The 24,706-nt window shown below is 36.9% G+C and overlaps 1 protein-coding gene across 1 annotated transcript in view; it reads left to right on the top strand.

Moving 5' to 3' along the window:
* Positions 1-18,647, top strand: part of ccser2a (coiled-coil serine rich protein 2a) — a 32,008-nt gene extending 13,361 nt beyond the window's left edge. The window contains 7 exon segments of the mRNA XM_039685536.2: positions 110-215; positions 2,135-2,303; positions 2,483-2,548; positions 3,433-3,531; positions 4,457-4,567; positions 15,086-15,678; positions 15,680-18,647. Of these exon segments, the coding sequence (XP_039541470.2) occupies positions 110-215; positions 2,135-2,303; positions 2,483-2,548; positions 3,433-3,531; positions 4,457-4,567; positions 15,086-15,678; positions 15,680-15,707 (1,172 nt within the window). The 3' untranslated portion in view covers positions 15,708-18,647.
* The last annotated feature ends 6,059 nt before the right edge of the window (positions 18,648-24,706 follow it).

The raw sequence follows: 24,706 nt of genomic DNA, 5'->3' as shown, positions 1-24,706 counted from the left end.
ATGTCTAGGAGACTAACTGAATGTGTGATTGTGTTTAAAAGTGAGTTGGGTTTGTTCAATGTGTTTGTTTATTTGTCATTGACTGCTATTGACCCCTCTGTGCATGCAGATGGGATGGCCCACTTTGAGCGCTCTGAGAGGGGGGGCCGGCCGCCTCAATGGAGGAGGAGACAGCAGAGATGGAGTGGAATGGATCAAGCTCATAATGACAACAGGTGAATGCAGGTGTTTCACATCAGAGGCTATTATACACATATCTGTTATAAACGTGTATATTATAAAAGTTTATTTTGTTATTCATTACAAATTATATTTTAGCAAAACTGGAATAATATATTCAGCATTTAGGAATACAGCTGTGCATTTTATAATACGAGGGTTGTATTCAGGGTTTGAAATGAACACCTGCCAAATGCAGGTAAAAATTTACTTTAGCGGGTAAAGCTGTCAAATTGCTAGTCAATTTGGCGTGTAATTAGGTTTACTCACTTTGCTGAGGAAGTTCGTGTAAGCCAAATCGGCACGAATTTAGCATAAATACTCAGCTCGTGAGTCATCTTATGATCTATATAGTGTATTGCGCAGATTCTGCGCTTTTCTGGCAACAAAAAACGGCGCGCTTGTTCACTTGCATTAAAGAAATAGTGAAGATTAAGAAACATTTGGTTAACATTTGGTTGCTAATTTCCAACATTATACGTTTCTCCACCTAAAACACATGTTTGGTATATAAAAAAAAGAAGATGAGAATGAATGAGGAAAGGAGGAGATTGTTTAATAAGAAATTATTGTATGAAATCCCAAATTTTAATATATATGTATGTGTGACGTAGTTAATCTGGTTGATTCTTCTTCTTTTTTTGGCTAGTAGAAGTTCTTAAATTTAGTAACCAAATTGGCTGGTGGGTTAAGTCAATTTCAAACCCTGGTTATATTAAATCTCTTTTAATATTTTTTTCTGTCTCAAGGTTCATTCATAATATAGTTTTTAGCATCAAAAAACATTATTCCGTTAATGTAATTTATTCATAATTTTTTTCACCTCCTCTCAGCCCCAGAATGAAATTATCTTTATATTATTATTATTATTATTATTATTATTATTTATTTTTATTTTTTGTCAGGTCCATTGTAGTTTGTTTTCCACCATCTTTAATTAACAGGCAGTGAATTGCACACAAATCACAAACAAGTGATAGCAAAGCTGAATTTTCAGTAGTCTTCAGTGTCACATGATCCTTCAGAATTTTTAAAAGAACAACATTTATTTAAATAGAAAGTTTTGTAGCATAAATGTTAAAATGTCACGTTTGGTCAATTTAATAAAATGATTAATATCTTTTAAAAAAAACTTTCATTGCACTATAGTGTAGATCGTGACAAGTTAACAAAACAGCCACACTGAAATATGCCACACAAACTGTTGTGGTCAGACTAATGGCATGCGAGACATTGTAACAAATAAACATCAGCCACCCATTCTTAACGCTTTAAGGATACTTTAATTGCCAGATATATACAAACTGGAATAATAATGTCTTTTGGTGATTTTGAAAGGGCAGTATCTGTTCAACTTCATCCTAATGCCCTCTCCATGACTGAATCAGCCAAGTTCCTGAACACTAAATAGCCATTGTTGATTTGTAATTATTGGTGGTCAAGTTTATATAGATATATATATATATATATATATGTGTATATATATTGGTTATATTGGGGTATATTGGTTAATGTCATAAAGTTTGGAAGAAGCTGTTCCCATTCAGTCACTCACACCGAACATGACTGACTGAATGGGAATGGCTAGGTTAGAAATGTAACCCCAGGGAACATAGATGTTACGTCCCTCCTGCCACAGACCTGAAACACCGCTGAAGGGTCGGATCCCTGTCTCGGCTTCTCAGCAAAACATAAATGAGATGTGAGTGCCAGCTATGTTTATACCCGTATGTCTGGGTTGGAGTGCCTGGGCATGTATATATTGTTGGCCAATTTCCATTGGATCATTTATTTACCACTTGAAAGTGATTGTGCTCCCACATGAGACCCCAATACGTCATTTTTGTAATATTCTTTAATACTGATGTTGTGTTTCTATCTCTAAATGATATTAAATCTGAACTCTTTCTGTTAGACTGGCTGGGTTTCATTACGATGCCTGTCGCACAGGCCATCGGCCCCTCCAGCCCACAGTTCAGCATGACAGTCACACGGTGGTGCTAGATGAGCTCACTTTCAAGCACGTGGCAGAAGACTGTTCATCTGTCAAATCACAGCTGCTCAAACTCAAGAGTCTGCTGCAGGTACGACGCACACACACACAGCTGGATGAGTCATATTTGCACATAACTATGCAAACACATCTGTTAGCCCCTGAGTAGCTTTTAGTATGTGTGTAGTTGTAAAACAAAAAGAGTAAAAGAAAGGGATGAGTTGTAAACTTGAGAGATGCATATTCTGAATAAATTGCCATTTTATGTAGATGGATGATGGTGAGATTACTCCAGAGAGTTTGGATTCCAGTGAAGATGACAGCAGAACCAAGCAGGTCCATAACATCCCATAAACACCTACTGTACCTGAATACAGCTATTCAACTTGCAGTCCTAAAACCTGAAAAAGAAAATTAGAATTTTCAAGCCATGGGCTCCCTCAGGAATTTCTAATGTGTTTTTTATAAAAGTGTTTTTCAAATGCTGGATGCTTAATCTGGAAGAGACTTCTGCAGTTTGTTCAACTGCAAAAATGGTAAGGTCACATCTTAACAACAGCATCAAAGTTCATTTGTGACACGACCACAAAACCAGTCACATGGGTAATATTTTTGGAAATTGAGATTTATTCATCGCCTGAAAGCTGAATAAATAAGCCTTCCAATAAATATGTATGGTTTCGAAACATTGAGAAAATCGCCTTTTAAAGTTGTCAATGTTCGCGATTGTGCAGCGTTCTCTCGCAAAAAAAGGGAACGTTTTATATAGTTATGGTTGGACGAAAAATCGATAATTTTGACCCATACAATTTATTCTTGGCTATTGCCACAAATATACCTGTGCGACTTGTGACTGGTTTTGTGATCCAGGGTCACATATTTTAAGCAAGTTACTCCATAAGAACTAAAACTATAAGTACATGGGAATCCTCATATAGAAACTTGTGTTTTTAAAGTTTCAGAAGTAGAACAAAACCTTAATATATCTCGAGGAATGATTACCACAGAACTACTCAATTGCAAACTGCTATTCTAAGAAGCCATTAGTAATTCCTGAGGGAACATGTGGTGAATTAGCATTCTGTTTTGGCCTACAAATTGACGACAACAGCTCTATGCCCCGTTTTTAATTCCGTACGCATGCATTATTTATGTGTAGACAATATAGTTTCATATTATTTGTGTATGCATTTATCATTTGTTTTGTATTTGTGTGTCAGATGGAGGAACTGATGAAGGAGGTGGCGCATCTCAGGGAAGAGGTGAAAAATAAGGATAAAATCATCGCACGGCTCACTCATCAACAGCATCAAGAATCTGTGAGTCATCACCATTCCTGACACATTCAAACTGGCGCTCATTTTGACCATTTTGTATTGATTGAATATACATAATACATGAGTGGTTAATCAGAGCCTGCAGCGTCTGCTGGAAGATACTAGAGCCATGCTAACTCCATGTCTGCACGAATGAGATGAAATCAGGACGGGATGTTCTCAGAACAAACCCACATCTCATACTGTTCATTAACTTCACTGCTCCAAGCTCAAAAAAACAAAACAAATAAAAAAAACAGCAAATGGCACATCAACACATGCACTTTAACCTTTAATCCCAATTACTGTCACCTTTGGTGAGCAATTATATCATTAGTGATAATAAACTCACCTCTTTTGCATTACGCTGATTGCAAAGCAAAGATGAAAGCAAATGAGATTTCTTTACATTAGAACAAGAGTATGTGCTAAAGGTAAGCTTCAATATTACTTCTATATTCTATATCTTTATTTTTATTTTTTAATCAATTTCTCTCAACCAGCAATGCCCTAGAAAATACTTACCGCATTCTAGCATTGGAAGTTTTCGATTAAAATTATTTTTTTGAATGGTTGTCGATTCTAAGAAAATTAATAATAATTATTAATTATTTAATATTTATTATTCATATTTAGCTTAATTTATTATGATTTGTTAATAATAAAAATTATAAGCCATGCTTTTATCATAGTTTTTATGATTTCTTTGTCACATGTCAAAAATAAAACTAATCAATAATCAGTTCTTAATATCAGTTGCTGCTAAAAAATTATGAGCTGACATGAAAGTTTGGTGTAGTTGTTGGTCATAAAAACTGAACAATTTCTCTCCACTAGTAATGCCCTGGAAACTACTACCGTTTTGAATGGCCAAGACACTCAAAGTGTAAAAATCAAATTATTATTGCTTTAATTCTCTCTTTTTCAGCCGGTGAGATGTCATTGTCATCAGCTGAAGTCAGGAGCCAAAGGTGAAAGAAGAACACATCATGATAAATCCACTCAGACGGTATGGCGACCGCCCCATCATCATCCCGCTGTGAGTTATTTTTCACTCTCTGGCTAGAAACATGCATGGCAACTTGATCGCATCATGGAGGGACCCTAAACTCTCCCAAAATGTCAGTGTATTGTGACTGGTGTATCTGTGTGTGTCCTTGGTGAGCTGTCTGCCTTCTTTTTGTATTTCTTGTTTCTTTAAAACTCTCTAGGCTTTATAGCTTGCCAGTTGTTTACAAAAGGGGGAAGCAAATGTGTTGTCAGGGTGACAAATCAGACAACACATTCCTTCTGTTTTTTTTTTTCCTTTCCTCCAGCCTTACCTCCCTCTTGTTCGTTTTTCGTGGTGAAATAGCCCGACGGTCTCGCGGGACACCTTGAGCTGAGGCTCGTTTGCCGAGGTGCCGATTTGGCCAATTTGCAGCTGCTACGGGAAAACGGGTATCTACTACAGAGTGCAGAATGATTGTCATCTCCTATTTAAGAGAAGCCCCGCAGCACCCACTCCGGTGGTTTAGCTTTCAGACACCCAGCCTGGGATGTTCACCAGGGGACGTGTTCTTATTGAAGACCGGCACACAATCAGTAAAGCCAACAGCACACAGAGATAGACTGGAGTCAGGAGAGATTACAGGGAGGAGAGAGAGATGAGGGAGGTAACAAGAGATGGATGAGAATTTGAAAGTGGAAATGAGGAAGAGAGAGAAACAGAGTTATTGGGGACCGGGAACAAAAGGACTGGTGTTCAGTTTGCATGTTAGTGTTTGAAAACTAAAGGGATACTTACTTCACAGGTGTGTTTTCCATACCTGCATGAATTCCTTTATTCTGTGGTGGTAAGGCTGTAAGGCTAAATAAATTACAGAATTTTCCATTTTTAGGTTAACCACCCCTGATGTTAAAAGTTACATTTGCATGACTTCTTCATAAAACAAGTTATGAGTGACTCGTTATTAATTTCACAAAGCTGCAAACAATGTAAAAAAAAATGTATTGCATGTTAATCATAACACTAAAATATTTGTTCTCCTTAACACAAGTGTGACATGTTCATGGATGGCTCCCTGGGTTCATAGACTTCTTTTGTTTTTCTTGTAACAACATTCCTCTTATCCATTTATAGACCTAACTCTTACCCTAATGCTAAACGGATAACTAAAATTAGCAGGCGGTGACTGGTTGATGGGATTTGTTCCTGTACCAGAAACAGCAAAGCAGGATGAATCTGATATCAGTTATAATGGAATAAATTGTAAACTCAAAATAATGCCACAGATTATTTCTACAAATGTGACCCTGGATCACAAAACAAGTCGCACGGGTATATTTGTGGCAATAGCCAACAATTGTATGGGTCAAAATTATAGATTTTTCTTTTATGCGAAATATAATTAGGATATCAAGTAAAGATCATGTTCCATGAAGATATTTTATAAATTTCCTAGTTTTTTAAATAGTTTTATCTTGTTCAAATATTGTCCTATCCTAACAAACAATACATCAATGGAAATTCATTCATTCATTCAGCATTCATGTGATGTAAATCTTAATTTAAAAAACTTAAACCCATGTGACTAGTTTTGTGGTCCAGGGTCACAACAAATGATTCTGTCAGTCCAAAAGTACAATTAGTCTCAAAGACATAAGTTCCCATTTATTGTACTTGCTTCTAAACTTTTCAAACCCGTATTGTTCAATTTCAGTGGAACTAAAACATGAATTCAAGTTTTTGCGAAGTTGGTTTAATAGACCTAGACATTTTTGCCTGGCCTGAGTTTTGCCAGCATGTACATTACGGTGCAAAAGTTTAGGGTCGGTAAGATTTGTTAATGTTTTTGAAGTCTCATGCTTGCAATAGCTGCAATTATTTGATATTTAAAAAAAATAATAATAAAAAAGTAAGATTCTAAAACACTAAAATAACTGTTTTCTGTTTCATTATATTTAAAAATGCAGTTTATTCCTGTGATGGCAAAGCGTAATTACTAACCATAATTGGATTGCAGTTGGTGACTTAGTGTTGTGCACTTGCTCCAAATGATCCTTCATATATTTTTGTTATTTTTTTTGGTCATGTCTACAGTATTTGGACAGACAGATGAACACTAGCTCAACTAGGCAGAAAAAAAGATAAGTGTTGCTCAAATATAACTGTGCATGCAAGCACACTCTTTAAATTAAAAAGGTAAACAAGTCTAGTTTTCTGTCCATAATGGAAAAGAGAGACTAGAGTCGTAGAGTTACTACAGTATATATGTAATATCACAAGGCTGCAAGACCATGCACACTTTCTGGGTATCAGGTCGTGTAATTTGTTTTGTTTGCCTTTTATATCTTAAAAAAATTCCCAAAGGTACCTCTATAGTATGCAATCAGTTTTCAAGATAAGGTTTGTAAGTTTACGTACATTACGGTTGTGCGTGACAAAATATTAGAGATAAAAATGTACATATAACCTAAGAACATTTGATTTCCTTAGAGTTTCGTTCAACAGGAAAAGAAAATATTATCTGTGAGATGCGCATGTGTTGGCTAGGAATATTGCATGCACGTATTTTTTCTTGTGGCTTATACATTCACGGCTTGTTCCTTGCTGTTATTTTAGTCTGATGTTCAGACATTGATGGTAGTTTGTCTTCTCAGAGGAGATGTGCGCCGTTTCTCTGTGTGATGTGCTTGCAAAAGAGTTTTTCTTTCTAAACTGTGTGTTTGTCTAGATTCACTGGGGTTTGTCTCTCTCCGCAGCTGTGCGGGTGCCGTGTGTGTGTCACGGTTTTTCTATGTGTGTTGCAGGCTGTACCCACTCCTCTCCTCTCTCCCTGGCAGTGCCAGTACCAGGCTACACCTCGTGCCAGCATGCCTCAACGCCGACAAAGTGAGTCATTAACCCCCTGGCCTCTGACCCCATTCCTTTGGCAATATGTTCAGCTTTCTTTCCTCACACTGACTCTTCATCTCTGCTCCCTTCTCTTTCATATGCTGTCTCCCTGTTGGTTTATAAATATAAATGCACAGTATAGTTACATCAGGGAGTGAGTCAGGGATGTGTAAGTGAGGAAACAGGGGGAGATGTGGTCTTCGAGAGATGAAAGAGAATGCGGTTTAAGAGGTTAGACAAAGTCAGCAATTCCCCGCTGGGCAGTTTTGAACTGTCTCTCAGGTCTAGGTGGGTCACTGCACTGGTTGGACCACATCTGCTGTTACACTGTGTGTGTTTTTGTGTAGATGCTTCAAGTCCAGTCTTCAGGCGTTTTTGTGCATGGATTTTGCAATTAAATTAATTTTCTTTGGCAAAATTACATTTCCTGAATATTGAATATTTTTCTGAATATATTTGATAAATAATCATAGAGGTAGCTCTGCCTCAAACTCATGCCATTGACTGAGCTAGACGAAACAGAGTTTCAAAAGCCTATGGGAAATCAAACGTTTTAGGAAAGTTAACTTACAAATGACATTTTTTTTTTATAATTGTCTCTGCGCATTAACCTGGTATGGGCATGGAAGCCTATTTTTGTCTCGGAGTAAAAAAAATATAATAATAATAATTGTTATATTTTTTTTAAAATAAGATAATAAAATAATAAATTGGATGTTGTGAGGAATGAATTTAATTTGTGAAAATCTCAAAATAATCAAAAATAAACATAAGATATTTACTCTTGTTCAGGGATAGTTCACCCAAAAATGAAAATTGAGTCATTATTTACTCACCCCCATGCTGTACCAACCCCATAAGACCTTCGTTCGCCTTCGGAACACAAATGAAGATATTTTTTATTAAATCTGAGAGCTGTATCACACCTCCATAGGCATCCTAAGGGATTGAAACTTGACGGCCCAGAAAATCTTTGAAGAAAATGTTTAAATATTCCATGTGACTACAGTGGCTCAACTTTAAGTTTATCAAGTGACGAGAATACTTTTTGTGCGGAAAAACAAAACAAAAAATAACGACTTTATTCGACTATTCCTTTTCTTCCTTCTGGGCCTGAGACGAGAGTTCAAGAGATTTCCACGACGCATGCACGAGAACTGAACAAGAAGTAGTAGAAAAATAACGTAGTTCTCGCGCATGCGTAGTGGAAATCTCTTTTTTTCCACACAAAAAGTATTCTCGTCGCTTGATAAACTTGTAGTTGAGCCACTGTAGTCACATGGAATATTTAAACATTTTCTTCAATGACTTTCTGGGCCGTCAAGTTTCAATTCCTTAGGCTGCCTATAGTGGTAGTGATCCAGCTCTCAAATTTAATCAAAAATATCTTCATTTGTGTTCCGAAGATGAACAAAGGTCTTACGGGGTTGGTACAGCATGGGGGTGAGTAAATAATTACTCAATTTTAATTTTTGGGTAAACTAACCCTTTAAAGAAATTAATACTTTTATTGAGCAAGGATGCATTAAATTGTTTGAAAGTGACAGTAAAGACATTTACAATGTTTCAAAATATTACTATTTCAAATAAATTGAATCTTGGAAAAGATGCGTCTTGGTTTCCAAAAAAATGCAATACAATAATACAATTTTCAACATTGATAATAATTGGAAATGTTTCCTGAACAGTAGATATTAGAATGATTTCTGAAGGATCATGTGACACTGAAGACTGGAGTAATGATGCTGAAAATTCAGCTGTCATCACAGGAATAAATTACATTTTAAAATGATGTTAGATTTAAAATTAAATTACAAAATGCGTTATAAGATTTAAGTTTTGGCTTGTAATGATATTAATATTTTTTATGGATTTTTGATAAAATAAATCCAACCTTGGTGAGCATCTAACCCGAAACATTTGCACAGTAGTGCATATAATAATAGTAAGTGAGGATAGGAGCAGGCTTCACTCAATTTTAAAAACTCAAACTTTAAGAGTGCTGGCTTGGATGATTCAAATACGAAAAAGGAGAGAGGCAGCACTATGCATCTGTTCTTTTATTTTATTTGTACAGAAATTCATCTGTACAAATAAAATAAAATAATATATGCATATAGTGTGGCCTCACTCTCCTATTTTTTATATAATAATAGTAAAAATTCAATTTGCAGTTGTAACATCAGGCAGACAGGGAGCAAAGGAACAAACAGAGGTTAGAATAACAAAAACTGACAAAACGCAAAGGAAAACGGGGGTACTTATAAGGGCTACCATTACAACTAGAAACCCATGGGAATGATAATGGGCTAATAAACAGCAAAACTACAAGGGGACTATAAAAATGCAACAGGAAATATCCAAATAAATTGAACATAAAAGTCCAAATGGAAGACATGACAGCAGTAATTGTTTGCAGTAAATTATAGATATTGTAACTGTGTGCACATTTAATTTAGCAAGAATAGAGCTGTGATCATCTGAGAGAATGTGTTTTACATGGTTGTAAACATGACTGTAGTTATAGAGCAGATGTCAGGCTATGTTTAGTCTCTTCCCCAACAGACCTTCCTTCCTCTACTCTTCCTTTCTTCTCTTTCGGTTTTACTCCACTGCTATGTCAGTTCTAGGCTATCTTATTTCCTTGTCCTCCTGTCTTTTCCCTTTCTCTTTCCCCTTCCTGTTTCCTGATTGGATGAACTTGTGCTCTGTGTTGTTTCTCCCCCTCTGCCTATCCGATAATACCTCGGGACAGAGGTGGAGCATCTTGTGCATTACTTCCGCGACACAGCGTGGTACAGTAACATCTACTAAAAGCTTCACCCTTTGCATGGTCACGTGACGTGAATGACCAATGCATGCTTGTTTGAGCTTTATTTTTAAAGCATGGATTCAAATTTTTTTCACACATACATGAGACTTGGCATGAGGTGTTTTTTTTCCCCCCTTAATCTTTGGCCCCAACCTCATCTATTCCTCCGTGGTCTGTGACTGCTGTGGTTGTGTCAGATCTGTCTTTGCTGTAATACTAGAGCTACAGTGTATACTGGTATGTTCTGGGAGACTCACTGCTTCTCTCAGCCAGCTCCCAGAGACTTTATCCAAACCAACTTCAGTCTGCACATATGGACCAGGGTTTAAACATCTCAAACACACACACACACACACACAACCAGGGAATTAGCCCATGATGCAATTGTCCTTGGTATTGTGACTGCACAGGGAGATGCTGAACAGTTTTAGAGGACAATTAAAATAAAATGATCCAATAACTCCTTCGCGATTCACATTATAACCTCCACTTCTACAAACTCAGGATATTAAAAACCTTCTCTATTATCAAAATGGCCACATTTCATCAGCCAAATCTTCTAGTAAGATGAATGACTGAATTAGAGTCAGACTTTATTACAGCTCTGTCTGTTGTAATATCTAGCAGTCGTGTTACGAATGTTATCTTGAGAAGAGTCAGTTGATTCGCCATGCGCTTCTAGGTGCTTATTTGGGCTCAATAATAAAGATTATTTTCTTCAAGTCCAAAAGTTGGCATTTTCTTGGACCCCACCATCAAAGCTTATACATTTTTCTTTAAAGGGGTGGTAAAGTATGATTTCACTTTTCTAACTTTAGTTAGTGTTTAATTTTGCTGTTTGAGAATAAACAACATTATCAAAGTTACAACGCTCAAAGTTCAAAGCAAAGGAAGATATTTGCTTTTAAAGAAAAGGACTACAACAAACGGCTGGTAGGGACATCACCAACCCTAAAATATACATAAACCCCGCCCCCGGGAACATGCAGTCCATGTTGAGGAGAGAAAAAGTTGTTGTATAAGAGTACATTTGTGAGTCAGCTCAAACTTTAGCATCCATCTTTTCACTTGCAATAGAAAGTCACTCTGTGTGCATCTCACAACCGTTCCTATATGAGTGATTTATAGATTACATGACAAAATATCCTAATAGAAGATAGTTAACTCCACATCAGCAACATACATTCATCAACTAACCATTCAGAGACGTCCTGTTGTATTCTACATGTTGTCACTTCTTCTTGAGTCTCTCCATCTTTGACTGACCCCATTTGAACATTAAAGGGAGAACAGTTTCTGTCATTTTAGTGTGTCTGCGTGAGAAAATCGCAGCTGCTAACACACTCCAGCTCTTGAAACCCCGCCCTCTGCAGCAGCTCATTTGCATTTAATGGGCCAGGGACAAAATGGTGCGTTTTTTTGAAAACCCTCAGGAAGTGACAACTTTAAAATGCTATATAAAAATATCTGTGGGGTATTTTGTGCTAAATCTTCCCATACACTCTGGGGACATCAGAGATGTATTTTACATCTTGTGAAAATGGCATTTTACCACCCCTTTAAAATCCTTTTTATTTTTTTGGTTCAGAAAAATATATTTCCATGTTTGATTCAACCAGGAAAGTTTTCTTTACAAGAAAAAGCTATTACTGAAACAATAGTTGTAATATGATATATGTTAATGAAACTTCGAAAGCTATGAATTCAAATATTTTTTTTTAGAAAACAGTGGCATACTGTACAGTGCAAAACATTACTCATTTATGATAGTCTTGCAAGCATCTGCACAAACCATTTTTGCAATTTTGACTATTTAAGGGCTAATAAATAAGGATTTCTTTTTCTAGACATTTAGGGCAAAAAGGTCAGATTTTAATTTACCCCACCACAACAAAAATGTCTTACTTTCAGAAACGTTTTTAGTTGCCTTAGAAAAAGGCATTTTTCTTTCATTCCATTTAACAATTGAAAAAAATTATAAATAATTCACTAGGTTTAATAATTTATTAGGATTTATGATAGTCTTGCAAGCATCCTGCAAACCATTGTTGCAATTTTAACACATCCTCTTCTGTAGGGGTGTTCTAAAACCCCTATAAAAGACTTTGAACCGGTCCACAATGTCAGAGCAGCATAGAATCTGTTCGACATCTTTGTTTTTCATTTTACTGTCTTGTTGTTGCTGCTGCTGCTGTTTGTTTAGTGCTGCATGATTGGATTCCTTTGTTTTTATGACGTTAATATATTGTATTATACAACAGATATTTTCAACTTTAATTTATAATTAGATGTCATGAGACTTGTTCAAAGCTGATAAAAACACACATGTGATGAATTCGGTTGTTTCTAAATTTTCTATGTTGCTTGGCAACCCCAGAACTGCCTTTAGTCAGTATAATGAATTATATTACTTGGCAGAAGAATTGTTTATCATATGCAAATTGTTTACTGAAAATTGGTGTCATTTATCCAAATGCTGTTGTTTCATAAAAGTAACAAGGCTGTGAGGCTGTTCATTACAGTAATTTTACCACAGTTAAAGGATTGGTTCACTTTTAAAAAAAACTTTTGCTAATAATTTACTCACCCCCATGTCATTCAAGATGTGTGTGTTTTTCTTTCTTCAGTCGAAAAGAAATGAAGGTTTTTGATGAAAACATTCCAGGATTTTTCTTCTTCATTGGTAACCAAACAGTTCAAGATCCAAATGACAGTTTCAATGCAGCTTCAAAGGGCTTTAAACGACACCAGACTATGACTAAGGGTCTTATCTAGCAAAACCATCTGTCTTTTCAAAAATTAACTAAAAAGTTTAAGTTTTATGAGCACAAATGCTCGCCTTGCTCTGTTCTGTGATGCGCGTTCGTGATGTCACGGAATATGCAATTACGTTGAAAAGGTCTCACAGAACAGAGTCAAAAACCTTTAAAATGTTTTTTTTTTTTTAAGTGAACTAATCATTTAAGGGGGCTTTAGGTACTAATTGCATTATGCTTCAGAACATACCTTAACCTTAGTACAATGACTGTAAAATTGGCCTTGGGTGGCTTATTGCTTTTATGGCATTTGCAGGGGCACGCTCATTGCATCTGCTTTTATTCTTAAGCTCCTTTTACACTGGCAGTGTTACCAGAGGTTCTGGAAGTCATTTTCAATGAGAGCTACCAATTTCTGGTGACTGGCGCAATTTAGTTGTGTCCAGCAAATGGACAAAGTTGAGAAGGCATATATGCAAGTAAGCTGCGATGTGATGCGACAACTACAAAAAGAAGTGAATACCATGAAGCTCACATGAAAAGAAAAAATGCATGGTAAATAATGTCTGAAATTATCTGCATTTGGAGTGACAAACTCGTGATTAAAAACAATGTCAGTGTGAACAGAGACTTATGTCGCAGGGTTTAAAAGGTTACAGTCTGTTGGGACTGTTCTCACTAACTAAGAGAGAGAGATGGACAGAGATGAATGATTTATGGATGTTGTCTGCAGGTGTCCGCTGACGTCTCTCCACCCCAGAGATTTTGTGATGTCACGTAGTAGAGGATGTGACTGTCTGTACTGTCCCACGCCACTGACAATGACACATGCACAAACCCTCGCTCACACTTTTACTCCCTTGTTCCCACACTGCACTCTTGTTTTCTGAAAATGAGGAACGATTATGTTGTTTTTCTGCACCCTCTAGTTTGCAATGCTTTACCTCTCTTCAATCTGACATTTTCTCAACCCTGTGTGGTTGGGCATGTGATAAAATTGTTTTGTGATAGTATCTGGAGATAATACACACCTTTCAATGGTCTCTGGCTGAATATAAATGTGGCAGGCTGCATAAAACCACTGTTAGCCATTAGGGGGTGGTGTGGTTTCAGTAGAGCTGTGCTGTTCAGCAGAAGCAGCCCATGAGAGACAGAGAGTGAATGAGAAGGAAACAAGGACTTGTACCTCTGTCCTGGTGCACAGTTCAGTTGTGTTTACTGAAACTCGCCTGTATACATGCTTATCCATTCAAATCCACCCTGTCACACTCTGTTTGGAACTGAACAGTCGACAGGACGACTGACCGCTAACGTCTCATCAACCTGGCGATGTTTACAGAGCAACAGAATACAGTTTTCAGTACTGTTTTATTATGTTGAAATTGAATAGAGTTTTGTCAATTTGTAGAATTGAACAATCTGCCACACCCCCTGAGAAGTTGATTTGAAATTTGAATTACAGGAAGAGGAATTTACTGAATTGTAACAGTGCAATATTCGGGTTCCAAAAGTAAAATTCCCATTCATTTTCTCGATGTGAATATTTTTGGGAATTGATGTATTCTTTTCTTGGTGGAAAAACTACATTACGCATTATTCTGCAAAGAAATCTACTCTGATCAGAGAATCACTACAAGTAAACTTCCAAAATATCTCTCAGCGACAGCTCACTCCTGTGAAGCACTGCGAATGATGACTCACAACAAAGAGTGTATTAGACTTACTGTTGCTGTGTGAATGGAACTAGTGAACAGCAGTTGCTGTCAATTTGAAAATAAAACAAGATGCTGCTGTCGGTTAATTAAGATTTGATGGATGAACCTCAATAGGGTTTTGTTTTTCCCCTCAGATTTGTGAATACTTTCCGATGTTATAGAAGTCTCTATCTTTGACATTGACTTAAGTCACTTTTGTTATTCACAGCTGTCACATTAGTTACAGTCTTTCTGTAACTGCTCCTGTACGCTCTTCTATGAATGGGACAATTTGAGAGCCACACCTGTTTTCAATCACAAACACCACAAATTTCAGTCCCAAACTATCATATCCACTAATCGCAGATGTATGTTCTAGTTTATTGTGTTAACTACTGTTTTATTCTGTCCTCCACAGCCTCAAATACTTCAGCCCATCAGTCACATCCCCAACGAGCCCCTCATCCAGGGAAAACTAGCAAGAACAGTCCCCACAGGGGGCCACAATGATGCCTGCACCGAAGGAGAACAGCCTTCTATATCCTGTCGTCCGGTCCCCTCCACCGACCCAATTCTTCCTCATGTGGAGTCTAAATCTCTTCCTGACCCAGAGGAGCTGAGTTGGTTGCTTAGCACCCACCTTCGTATACACGATAATGAGAGTGACTCACAGTGGGCTGGAGAACAGATCGTAAGACCGACCCCAGAAAGCCATCAAAATAAACTCCTGAACCTGTCCTTCAGCCCGCGTGTCCTGCAGCCTCCACGTCTACACAAACGGGTAACTCTCCCTGCTCTGCCTATAGGGGGCAATAGTGGGTCAAACCCAAAACCAGGACCCTCAATGAACCACAAGCCCCATCAGCTTCTTCCGCCTCCTCCGTCCAGAGGTTTGCCATGCTACAGTGCAGGGAACGTCACCGTGACTCGTGGCCGGCTATCCCAGCCTTGGCCAGCAGTGGTCAGGAGAGAGCCTGACCCCGAACACGACGCTTCGGTACCACTCGGTATCAAGACTTGAAAAGCCAAAGATCCACTGAGTGTCAGCTGCAGCCATAAACACTGATAAGGCTACCTCCCTGAACGCATGATCACACATGCGGCTTGCACTAGATGGTGTTGTTAGTGGCTAGACAACCTTTTAAGCTAAACAAAGAAGCATCTAACTATGCAACAAAAAAGTAGTGTCACAATCAGCGCTTCTGTCGCACAAAACCACTCTTTTGATTCAGACTAAAAGTCATTGATCATCATTCCATAACCTCTGAGAAACCTTTACCGCTCACCATTACATCATCCCTACATAAGCATGTTAATACAGTTGAGCTTCTCATGGATTGACAAACTGGAGAAAAGGATGACTGATAGAAATTTAGACTGCTTGTTTTCTCAAATTTTGCCCTGTCTTTCAATGGAAAGCACTAGAGAGCTCATTTATTTACCGTTACTCAACAAACGTCAAAGAAAGTGCCATAGAGCTTTTTCAAGGCCCTCGGTGTCTGAATATTTTCCCATGCGGCATGCCCTCTGGACGCCCACTCATTTAGTGGGTGAATCTGACATTTGCATCTCCCGAAGCTTAACTGAGAAAACACACATATTATTGTCTATGCAACCTCATAGAGACGGAAGTCAGTGTCTCATGACCCACATCTCATCTTCAGTTTCCACAGAGAAAACCTGTCAGTCTGCTGTGATTTGATCTGTATTTATATTATTTAATGCCTCATTTCATGCCACTGTCAGTGCTTCCTTTATTTCCACCTTGGCTTCAGTCGTGATCAGCAGTTTTTCATTTTAATTAGGTTCATGCCTCCTGTATTAATAAGCTTATTTTTCTTGATTATGGATTATGGCATGCTTAAAGCATAAACTTGCCTTTTCACCCTGCATTAGTTGCATACAAAATTGTTCTAATGCTTTTTAATTATTTATACATTATAAAGATGTTTACAGTTAAAATGGCTTTATTAAGCTGTTCAGTCTGCTCCAATTCTGCAGGATTAATATATTTGCCTTGACTTTGGCACAGAAATACTCTTGCAGAGACTTGAGCGAGTTCTTAATTTTTGGACAAGATTTTCATTTTGATTTTGCACTAACTTATTGTTGGCTTTGCAAGCAATGATAAAAAAAAAATACAAATAAAAAAAAATTCCATTTATGGCAAAATGTTGAAGACTGAGATAAATTGGACCGTTTGTCTAGTGCCGTAAGTTGCTTTGATGTTCCTTTTGACCGTCAAAGTTTTTTTTTTTAAGGACATCCAGGATGTTTTTTTTCTTAAAGAAAGGTTTACTGTACTTGAGATGGTGTTTTTTCATAAGTATGTCTCCAGAAGGTTGAGGTTGTCAGTAATTTGCTTTTGACATGCTTTGATACACAATACACACTTTAATACATAAATATACAATATCCACTGCATGGAAGCACATGGACTTAACAGTACTATGATCATATGATTATATGTACAATATTTCAGAGTGTAGACATATTAGTATGTACAGATACTGTACCCTAAATTTTTATGGTGGATGTTTAATCCAAAACGAAATTGATTTTACTGCCATTTTTCCAGAATACGAGGGGCTTTGGGTATTACAACACTCTTATATGGGCCGCACACTAGATACACCCTAAGCAGTGATGGGCAGCCATGTCTAAAACCAACTAAAGAAAATCAATTGAAGGATATTTGTGTGTGTGTTTCTCTCTCTCACCCAACTCTGTGGTTATACTAAACAGAAAATCAATGAAGGGCTTGTTTTGTAATACTCTGGAGACACTTTGTTTGTATTTCTTTCTCTACATCTGTCTCTCGTTGTCGTATACGTGTGCAGAAGGACTGTAGTCTTGCTATTGCAAAGTTATAGAGGAACATTAATTCCATTTGATGAGTCTGTTTGGTGCCCAGAACATATTTTCTTTCATTTGACTGTTAACAAGGCAAAACTGTTATAACCCATAATTAAAGGGGCAGTTCAATCAAAAATGTTGTCATAAATTGTTCACCTTCATTTTGTTCCAAAGAATGAATTACTTTCTTCTGTGGAACATAAAAGAAAATAGTTTGCTAAATGTCCAAGTCCATACATTGAAAATCAATGGGATCCAAGATTGAATTGATAAAGTTATCAGAAAGTTCAACAATGTGTCTTGGAGCATTGAATTTCACAGAACTGACAAAAACAGTTAACATTTTAAAACATCTTTGTGTTCCACAAAAGAAAGTCAGGTTTTGAGTGAAAAAGTGTGACAATATTTTTTAACTATGCCTTTAAACTGAGATTATTATTCTAAAAGATTATTGTAAACCATGCATCCAGCCATTTCTTGTTTTAAATGTGAGGCTTTCTACATCTCTTCTCATGCTGTAAAAACACTGTTTCACAAGTATCTGCAACTCAAAGATGAGGTTCTGCAGCGAGGAAAAAAAAACAATCAAGAAAGTTAAGTAAGTTTAAGATTTCCAAAATAAATGCACTCATACAAAGACCTCTTACTGTTGTGTAAAATACATTTATGACTTGCTGCCCATGTGTGTATGGCATCTTCTGGATTCTTCTCACCTGAATGATTCTTTGAAAGCATGAAAATGTCTGAAACAATAAACGCTTGCCATGAATTCTTTATAAAAGAAAAACCCTTCCATTTTTCCTTCCATATAGTTCATCTCTTGTCATGTTTTTCACCATTGTTAGTATGCAGGATTGTCAGAACACTACCATTGCTCCATTAGCTTTATGAAAACAACATCTGCCAACCTGTTGGTCTGGACAGAAAAGATGTTTACCAACAGAGGACTGAATTCAAGCACTTTAAATGACCCGTTTCGAGAGACTGTGGTTTTTTTGACCTGATCTGTTTGATTTGCTGTCATTTTATTCTGTGCAACTTCTTTTATTTAGCTGTTTGTGTGTTGATGTTCTGTTCCTGGTCCAGTGGAAAGTGTGAGACATCAATAAAGTGAAGGAATAAGATTCACGCTCTCTGCTTTTTCTCTGTCAGAGCCATTCATTTGTGCGGCTCCTGCAGCTGTTCCTATATTTTACACACTGCAGTGTTGCACTGCAGATCCTAATACATTATGTTTAGGGCTGCTTTATGCCACCATGTTCATTATACTGTAAATCCACACATTCTGAAAGAATTGTAATATTCTCAGTCTGCTCCAAACAACACGGTGTATAAACGGCATTGACAATATGAAGATAAATAAGAAGTGAACTTTGGTACTTTCTAAAGAAAAGTTCCAGCTTTTTTGTTTTGTTTTTCAAACTGATATATAGAAATGAAATTATATTCCTCCAGTTTCATGGTGCATTTTGACTTAAATGATTTTATTTCTAACAAGTCAAGAAAAGTTTGTCATTGTTGGCATGTGGGCATAGATATCCATAATAAAGGCTAGTTGTCTCGTCCGCGCTGCTGACCAGTGGAGGTCGACGTCCGCACCTGGCGGCCATCTTGTCACAGGCAGCTTGCTCACTCGTAACACTGTGTTTTAATGGTGCATGTACTTCTTAAATAAGTATAACTTGCTCAATTTTCTTCTGATTTTCTAAACGCCAGAGATGTAGTTATGACACTGCATACTTATGAGTAATAAGTGTATAAATAAAATATCATCCAGAATTATAGCCACGTTGATAACGTTTGTAAGAAACCAAACCGTTTGTAAATCTGTCAAGATTTCTTCGAGATAAGACTATTTGTGTTTGTGCTGATCACTCATCTTACATCAGCTTTCCTGTGACCCGATGGCCGCGGTGATGACGATAGAGTCTCCGCCGTATCCGTATGGTTATCTATGGATAGGAGAGATAGATGGAAGACATCTGCTTTTGTCTTTCTCAAATGTCTTGTTGCTGTCGGCCTATATCCACTTTCAGGGTGTTGATGAATATGTGAAGACTGTTTGAAAGGCAGAGATCCAGGCATGCCACGCTGCTGCCAATGAGTCATTCTCGTTACTCGGTGCACTGAACTGAAGATGCTGTGTCCTCCAATTCCCTGCAGCGGTTCAGGGCTCAATGCAAGTGGTTTTGACGGACAGCCTGAATGAGTGTTCTGCAGAGAAACGACTCTCTGCATTCCCTTCTTAGAAAAGTTAGAGGCTTTTATTTATTTCATTTTTGGGGGGATTTTTCGAGATGGTTCTTACTGCAGAACTCGAAATCCAGGGGGAGGAGTTGGATCTCCCACCTTACATATACCTACCCATCTCCAACCCCCAATCCCTAATCCTACATCTCCACCCTTTAGATCTGGATCCAACTCCGCCCCCTGGATCTCCTGTCCTGCAATGAGGTGCTACTGACTTTTTTTTGTAACTTTTCAAAAAATCAAGTTCTTTTGATCTACTGGGAAGTGTTGGAGGGGCGTGCTCAGGTGAGATTGGGCTGCCCGGTCAGCCAGTGGGAGCTTATAAGTGTGCATTTGAAGTGTATTTGGCTTTGAAGTTCAGTGTAGGAGTGTTAACTCCTGCCAGGACAGTGATCGCTATTGGGAATTGAATGTATGCCTTATCTGGACTCTTGCTAACCAACGTGTTGACCATATCTGCCCCACCAATCATGTTTTCTAGCTGTAATATGGAGGTCAAGAAAGTAGATGGGTACCTTTGCAGTCCGTGCTGAGTGTGTCTATTGTTCTCTTGACTGGGTGAATTGTGTGTGTGTGTGTGAGAGAGAGAGAGAGAGAGAGAGAGAGAGAGAGAGAGAGAGAGAAAGGAGAGAAGAGATATTGGAGAATGCAGTGTGAAAGAAATGAATTACATAATTGGTGTCTGTAATTATCCAGACCTCCAGAGCGTGTTTGTTTTTCTGCTGTTCATTTGTTTATTTTAGTCCAAAACAAAGGCACTGACAATTCTGACAGTTCTGTCTTCTAATTCTGTATAATGAACCTTGAAAGAAAGGACAGGTTTGGAAGAGCAGATTAAAGAAAAGGAAACAACTCTGTCCACTTCGAAAAGTCGAATCAAAGGACCACATGCAGAGGTCCGTAACTGCATGTCAAGGTTAGTGTCTTAATACAAATACTTTTATCATACGTATTTAAAACTATTACTTAAAAAATGTATCTCTATCATCAATCAATTAAAGAACAACATACAATTTCCTGAATTTCAAGGTCACTGCTTAGTCTTAGTTAGAGTTAACCTAACACAAAAAGTATTCTCGTCACTTGATAAACTTGAGGTTGAGCCACTGTAGTCACTAGGACTATTTTAAACATTGTCTTTACTAACTTTCTGGGTCGGTAAGTTTCAATTACATAGAAGCCTATGGAGAAGTGATCCAGCACTTAGATTTAATCAAAAATATCTTAAATTGTGTTCCGAAGATGAACGAAATTCTTACGGGTTTGGAACAACATGAGGGTAAGTAATTACAGACATAATTTACATTTTTTGGGTGAACTGACCCTTTAAAAGCACTCATTTTCCTTGTCATGCATATACCAGTAACCTGTATTTACAGTACAAGCAGTATTGTAGAATTATAATCAACAAAATAATACATATTTTAGTATAGTAATTTTTTGCAGCAGTGATAAATGTACAAAAATATAACGTGTCAGCTTGCTTAAATAGGATATAGTCTTAGAGAAGTGGAACTCAAGAATGGTATCAAGTACTCCGACATGCCCCACTTGAACCTCTACTCTTCAACACCATGCAATCAGTGAGCACTTAAACCCATGCAAACTGCAAAGTTTCTAATAATTCTCAATGGCAGTTATTAAATAAATTGCTCAGAGTAACCCTGAAATCACTGTACTTGCTATTTAGAGCCACAGCTCTAATGCTGTCTGCATGAAAGCACAAGACTGGTGTCGCAGTGACAACGCAGTGCTGCAGATGCAGGATGTGTGAAACAGCAAACTGGACACTATTATGGTACATATAAAGCAATATCCATTATTCTTCAGAATCTTTGCTATTTTCTAGAGATCATCTCTGAGATCATGATAAAATCCTATGAGATTTTAGTTTGTTTTACTACAGTATACAGTTCATAGCAATATTCTGTTTACCAGCCCTTGGCTTTAACAGTTTTTTTCCCCAAATTGGTCTCTATGATCCCATCTCTAAATCTGTTGTATTTATTCAGCGAAGTGCACAGCCATCCTTTAAAAACACACACACACACACACACACACAGTGTCTATATTTTTTTACAGGATGGCAGTTTGCCAGATGCCTTTGTTTTGTGGATTAGTAACCTGTGAAATTCTAGGCGGATCAGCATACTTGATGTATGTCACACAGTAAAAGTGCTTTTGTTCATTATGAATTCAGTGTTTTTAAGAATTCATGACTGATACATTTTAGAAAGGTAGTTCTCAACGTGTGTGTTGTTGCAATCCAAAAATGGGACATAAGTAAAAACACAAATATGCAGATAACAATATTAAAAGAATCATGCATAGTCAGGAAGGAAAAGTTAAGATTAATTTACAAATGTATTCGAATGTATTGTATATTTTTGGTACACAAGAATACAAAACCATCAAAATTCAAGAGACATTTCGAAATTAAATTTGTCGATTTTGATTTTTTATGTCATGTTAAAAGTTTGGTATATTGTAAGCAGTTCATTATTATATTGATGCATTGAGAATTTACAGATATTTTTATGAATAATGAAAATGATTTGCAAAAATCATTTTTTGAGTGGTTAAACAGTTTTGGCACTTGTTGAGACTTAATGCTCAATGTCATGAAGCAAAACCAGTTGAGAAATACTATAGAACACCGACCAGTCAGAAATCTGTTAGAATCCGCCATAGACCTCCACAGTACAATCCATACTTCTGATAGAAAAATGAATGAGTTACAAACAAAGCAAATTCATGTTTGAAATAGACACAAACAACCTCCTCTGCCTGACATGCCTCATCTTTTATTGATAATTTGTTAATGATTATCTCTTCTGTTGCATTATCTATTTTTAATGGATGTTTTGTCAGATTAATCCTTGATGAATCAACCATCATTGTTAAAGCCTATTGCATCAGTGTTTGACTAAACATTTTTACAAGATTTTGTCCATCAGTAACCATTTAATTAATATTTTAGTGGTTGCTCAAATCAACATTTTGGATGAATAACAATGATTGATGATTGTCTGCTTAACACTTTTCACAAAGACTTGTCTGGGATATATTTGTTCATATAGCTTTTGTAATATCCTCTAGGAATACAGAATATTTAAGTCTGATGAGGATGTTTTTTTTCTTTAAACAAAGACACTATGAAAGCCTTTAAGACAAACAATTTTGCACAATATAATATCAGACATGCACAGCTTCCAATCAGACAAGCTTTCAATCTCTCTACATTAAAAACGGGTTTTCCCTTCAAAAAGAATATGGTGTAATATTTATACTGCTCTAGGCATTAGTTGGATTTAAAATGTCCTTCAGAAATCTAGTGAGAGTTGAAATGGTAAAAGGACAACTGCAAAGCCACAAGAAACTAAATTTAAGAATAGATAAATCTGATTCAGTGACACTATAATAACAAACACAAAGGTTATGTGAGACATAATTTACCATTCATCACTTAAACTCATAGTTATTGAGAAGAAAAGGAGGATAATCGTATTATTCTTGTTGGAACGAGATTATTGGCTGCACAGATGATGTTTATCCGTGCTTCCTGTTTGAGGGCTCTGTCACTTTAAGAGACAGACAGTCTCCCTCCGGCAGTTTGCTTAGGGACAGATTCTGCTGTGGGCAAAATGAATTAAAGAAAAAATAAAATCAGAAAAGCCACCACGCACAGGTATAATCCACTACCTCGACAGAACTGAATTGGTTTCATTCAGTAACCGAGCAAGTGGAGAAAATGGTATAGTGTGAAAGAGTCGTTTAAATCAAACGTGACACCTATGTTTCTAAGCAATCCCCTGAAAACAATTTCTGATATTCATTCATGGTAAATACAACAACAAAAATATGAAGGGGAGCTGAACAGAATGATGAAACCAATGAAAACAATAATGACAAAAACACCAAACAAACCATAACATCAACAAAACTGCTCAGAGTTTATGTGAAGCTTTGACATGCATTTGAAATTAAATCATTTGTCTTCTACTTGACAGTCAGTAAGTCATTGATTATTTGTAAAGGGGTATCAAAATCTGAAATGAAGCACATAGAGTCAAATCAACAGTATTTAATCAACATCTGTTACTTTTTTACAGTTTAACTATAGGAGACGAGTAACTTATTTTTCTGTGAATGAAAAATGGGCTGTTTTCCTCTTCAGAAAACCTCATGAAATTAGTTTCAACTGATTTTATTAAACTACAGTACATGGTGTAGTAATATTTCTGGGAATGGGTTATTTATTTAAAATCCCAGTTGCCGGAAGCTTGTGGGGATTTGCAATGGTGTAAATATGTCTTGTTGTTTATACACTGTCCAACACTTTTTTTGGCAGTTCAAAACACAAAACTTTTTCGTTTTCCTTACTACATATTTATTGGAAGAAATGGAAATCTTCATGTAAACATTAAACCCTGTACATGCAGCATTTACTTATAACAGAAATGGTGTGTTCGATGATGTAAGGAACTTCAGGAGCGCTGTACAGAGGTGAGCAAGTGAACTGCAGATGTGTTTGCCTAAAAAAAATCACAATTCTATCATTTTCTATCCTTACTTTCTTCCAACAAATCAAGGTGAAGACAATCAATAGGAACTGGACTTTCAAGCTTAAAATATCATAAAAGTGATGTTGTATTTCAACTGAAGTCATGTGATAGCTCTGTGTGAGAAACAGACCAACAATTTAGTGATTATTTTTTATTATAAGTCGTGACATAAACCTTCAATGTTCCTTAGCATATTCATGAGAGAGGCAGTGTCTGATTAGTCAGATCTTTACAATGAATGGTCGACAAAAAGGGTCAGATTGATTAAAAAATCTGAAAGGTGAGCTGAAAGTGGGGGCAAGTATACCGTTTTAGGATTACATAATATTTTGTAGATCTGTGAAGATAATATGAATAATACGATCCAC

Source organism: Pimephales promelas, chromosome 15, assembly GCF_988280905.1.
Source record: "Pimephales promelas chromosome 15, fPimPro1.hap1.1, whole genome shotgun sequence".
NCBI classification, from domain to species: Eukaryota; Metazoa; Chordata; class Actinopteri; order Cypriniformes; family Leuciscidae; genus Pimephales; species Pimephales promelas.
The sequence above is the reverse complement of the archived record's forward strand: the minus strand, read 5'-3'. Positions and strand labels throughout refer to the sequence as shown.